The sequence below is a fragment of the Citrus clementina genome, unplaced genomic scaffold (assembly GCF_000493195.1).
Source record: "Citrus clementina cultivar Clemenules unplaced genomic scaffold, Citrus_clementina_v1.0 scaffold_5, whole genome shotgun sequence".
Classification (NCBI taxonomy): Eukaryota; Viridiplantae; Streptophyta; class Magnoliopsida; order Sapindales; family Rutaceae; genus Citrus; species Citrus x clementina.
This window is the reverse complement of record NW_006262201.1, coordinates 19,269,727-19,273,781: the sequence shown is the minus strand read 5'-3', so window position 1 is coordinate 19,273,781 and position 4,055 is coordinate 19,269,727. Positions and strand designations below refer to the sequence as shown.

The window sequence follows — 4,055 nt, the reverse complement described above, 5'->3', positions numbered from 1 at the left end:
CATGGATTTATGAGTTAGGGAATTTTATGTTTATGTTGATTTAGGGTTTTTTGCTTTTCCTTTTATATTGTTGTTTTCTATATTAATTTAATTTGATAATTTCAACATGTTCAACACAAACTAATTTATGAATTTGGCCTGGTGGTTTGTTGGTTGAACATAAAGCACTTTAGTTTTGGGTCCTAGGTTCGAGTTGCAACTAAAACAAAAATAGATTTTTTTTTGTTGTTTCTGATACCTTAGAATCAGTAATTAGTGACACTTGTTTGTTAAACACAGAAAATAACCCAAATATATGTAATTACTAATACTTTTTAAAAAAGTGTCACAAGACAAGTATCAGTAAAAGCTATCTTTCTAGTAGTGTCTCAAGCTAAAAGCAGTGTAAAAATAGTGCTTAATATAATTTTCAATACTAAGTGCTCTTCGTATTTGATTTCTTGCATTCTATATATATAAAGGTTTGGAAAGTTTTCTCTGCTATTACATAAGGCTTTATATATATAAAGGCCAATGATCAAGCGATCGAGGGTTGAAAAAATGCACGTACGTGATGCTTACATGCAAAATTTAAAAGGATAAAAATTATATAAAGCTAAAGGCTATTTTAGTCCAGCGATAGGCACCGCTTTGCCTCTAGATACAAGTGCTTAGATCAATGATGCTACGGTTACTTAATTGTGATACTTAGTTTATATTTTAATTAATGTGACAAATAATATATCAGACTAGCTCAAATGATAAATAATTATTAAACCATATTATTTTAATTCCAACAATGAATTACTATTGATGACATATCAGTTGGGATAAAACAAAGCATTGCAAGTATGTAAGCATAGCATCACTTTATTTAGACTATAACATCATAGTGCCGATTTAAGAGCACCTGATGCCCTTCTAAAGAAACTTGCCTCCACATTGTAATAAGTTGTAATTTTTTTAGATAAAGTCTTATGAGACTTGCCTCTGTATAGTGATAATTATTTGTGTATTACATAATATATGTATAGTTTTCCTAACATTATTTGAGACAATGGTTTATTTTGTAGACATTTAAGATGATTTAGCATATTTATAACACTATGTAGATATAATTATTAGCTTTTTTAAAACTATGTCTTTCTTTCTTTCTTTCTTTTTTAATATCAATGTCCATGCATTTGATTTGATAACATTATGGCTGTCAAAAGGTTTTACCGTACGGCTAGTGATTATTGTTTAACATTCTATGTAGATCAAATAAAATATGTGGTATGTAGAATTTGTAGCCGAGAAAAGAAACTGACATAGAAGAAGAAAAGAAATTGGAAATATTGCAGCGATAGCATTTTTTCATGCCTTTATTCCATTAGTACCAAAGTACGTATATAGCCTCTGAAACTTTATGTACCTTCTAAGCTAGGAAAAAAAAAACAATAGAAGAATAATCTAGAAAATAACTATACTACTCATGCCGAAAACTGGAAGATTTGCAAAACAAGCTGCAAATTTTGGAGTTGTGATGTGGATCAATATTTTGAAGTTTCAAAATAAAGTTTGAGGTGACTTGGGATTTTATTCAGCACTTAAAGCCTGCTAGGGTAACAATCAAATACTGCAGCAGTCACTTACAATCTCATTAACATTTTTCTGATATTATAGAGTCATGTTTGTTGATCTTGCCTGCCCTCTTGTTCAACAATCATGGGATAGTGACTTTGGCCTGGGGATGAAGGACTGTGGCAATTTTAATGAACATTCAAGAGCGGGCACTCCACCTCAAGTGACATTTTAAGCACAACCCTGTTTCTTTGTCCTAGCTAGAAGAAGACAAGTCATCATGTCTCCAACACGCTGCCAATTCTTTCCATAAATTAAAATTGAGCAAGACAAATCTTCAGCTTGATACGAATTAATTAATTTTCCGTGCCATTCATATTTTTTTCTTTTTTTCAATTATATACGAAGGTGAAGCGTCTTATCGATCCAGCTGGTTCTGTGCTTCTCCAGGAGACAATGTCTATGCATGCATCTGATACATAAATTATAATACAAGATTCTTTATATAATGACTAGTGTTCATGCATTCTTTTTAATTAGCATAACATGATAATCTTGAGCATAGCCCTTTATTTTAATTTCATTTCTTCATTAACTTAATAAACTACAAGAATGCACGAGCGTTACAGAATCTTGTTCTTTCTACAGAAACAATTTTTGTATATTGTTGCAGAGGCAATAATTTTACAGATCAATATTAACTTACGTGATCAATATTAACTGACCACCTAGGGGACGAGACAATGCATAAAAATAGCGGATATAATGTTTAGATCAAGATCGAAATCATGTTGCTAATTGATATTTTTAGAAGATAAGATTCCTCTTGTCCCCCTCATCTGTTGATATATATAATGTGCATATGGTAACCAAATGAGGGCAATACCAGTTCAACTTGTAGCTTTCTCATTCACAGCAAGAGAAAAAATGGCAGCCTTCTACCATGTTCGATCAAACAGTTTACCGACTCAATCACACCCATTCACTTCAGAAGTTGAAGAGACTTTGAGCAGATTAAGGTCTTCTCAAGCTGCTTCAACTATAGGCCATAACGCAAATGGCCTTCATGATTTACATGATTGTGTTGATAAAATCTTTCAACTGCCCCTCATTCAACAAGCTTTATCACAAGGCAATAACAGGAAATTGGTTGATGAGCTGTTGAATGGATCTTTGAGGATCTTGGATACTTGCAGCATTGCTCAGAATGCATTGCTGCAATCTAAGGAATCCGTACAAGGACTTCAATCAGTTTTGCGCAGAAGAAAGGGCGAAGAAACTGAGCTTAAAGTGAGATTAAGAAGTACTTAGCCTCTAGGAAGGCAGTGAAAAAGACAATCCATAAGGCCTTGTGGAATTTGAAAGGTATGGAAAATAAAAGGTCGGCTTCGATCAATGAGGAACGTGTTAGCATGAGGAAAGAGGTTGAAGGGGTCACCATCACTGCATTTGAATCCTTACTGTCCCTTATCTCAGGGCCAAGGACTGGATCAATGCAAAGCGGCTTCTCATTGGTTTTAAAGCTAATCCGCCCCAAAAGAATAGCATGCGAAGAAGACGAAAAAGACATTAATGAGTTTGACAAGGTGGATGCTGCACTCATTGGTCACAAGACTATTAGATCTGATAACATCTTTTGCTTGCAAAACCAGCTTAAAGAATTGGAGTCCAGCATTCAAGATCTTAAAGAAGGACTCGAATCATTGTATAGGCGTTTGATCAAAGCCCGAGTCTCCCTTCTCAACATCCTCAGCAATTAGATTACAAAATGTTTTTGCCTAATTCATACTTGTAAATGAGAATTATACTAGTACATCACTCCAATCATATAATTTTCAATACAAACACAAAAGTATTATGTGATATATTCCGGAATATCTTCAAATTTTTTATTTAAGTTTTTATTTACCATCGTCTTTTTAATCTCAGGAGCGAATGAATGATTCAACATATAAATGGGTTAAATTTTAAATTTAGAGCAAAAGAATTAATCTTATTGTAAAACCTATGGATCAAGTTTTACACACATACTACCAAGAACAAGGACTTCAAAGCAATTCAAAAAATAGACATCATAAATTAAGTTGTCAAGATCCCACTTGTCTCTTGGTAGATGATAGAATAATACCAATTAAGGAGATTCACATGCATGGTAGACTCAATCTTCACACCCATTAGGTAACGCAAAATGCTCTCGCTCTCTGTTGATTTGCACGAATCATCTGCATATGTGTACACGGAATCGTCAAGATTCCAGTTGTGTACAGATCAAAGAAGATCAACATAAGCAACTTTTGATGATCTTCACATGGTAGACTTAGATCTCGAAGGCTTTTGAGTCGTAAAAAAACGTGCTACTTGTCTCTCTGTTAGATCGAATTTCATTTTCCTATTATATAGAAAAACATGTAACGGCCAAGTATCGGAATCTTGTATTCTATTGCGTGACAATCATATTTAAAAGCATTGATGAGCATAATTTGCAGATTTTGCGTGGCAGTTGCAAAGCAATC

General features: G+C 33.5%; 1 protein-coding gene across 1 annotated transcript; it reads left to right on the top strand.

Moving 5' to 3' along the window:
• The first annotated feature begins 2,469 nt into the window (after positions 1–2,469).
• Positions 2,470–3,302, top strand: LOC112098011. The gene is made up of 2 exons (XM_024183606.1): positions 2,470–2,845; positions 2,908–3,302. The coding sequence occupies exons 1-2, from the start codon at positions 2,470–2,472 to the stop codon at positions 3,300–3,302; spliced, it is 771 nt and encodes a 256-aa protein (XP_024039374.1).
• Positions 3,303–4,055: the final 753 nt, after the last annotated feature.

Coding starts and splice junctions, on each gene's coding strand:
- LOC112098011 (XM_024183606.1), top strand. CDS start 2,470: ATGGCAGCCTTCTACCATGTTCGATCAAACAGTTTACCGACTCAATCA. Junction 2,846..2,907: donor GCTTAAAGTGAGATTAAGAA/GTACTTAGCCTC, acceptor GGAATTTGAAAG/GTATGGAAAATAAAAGGTCG.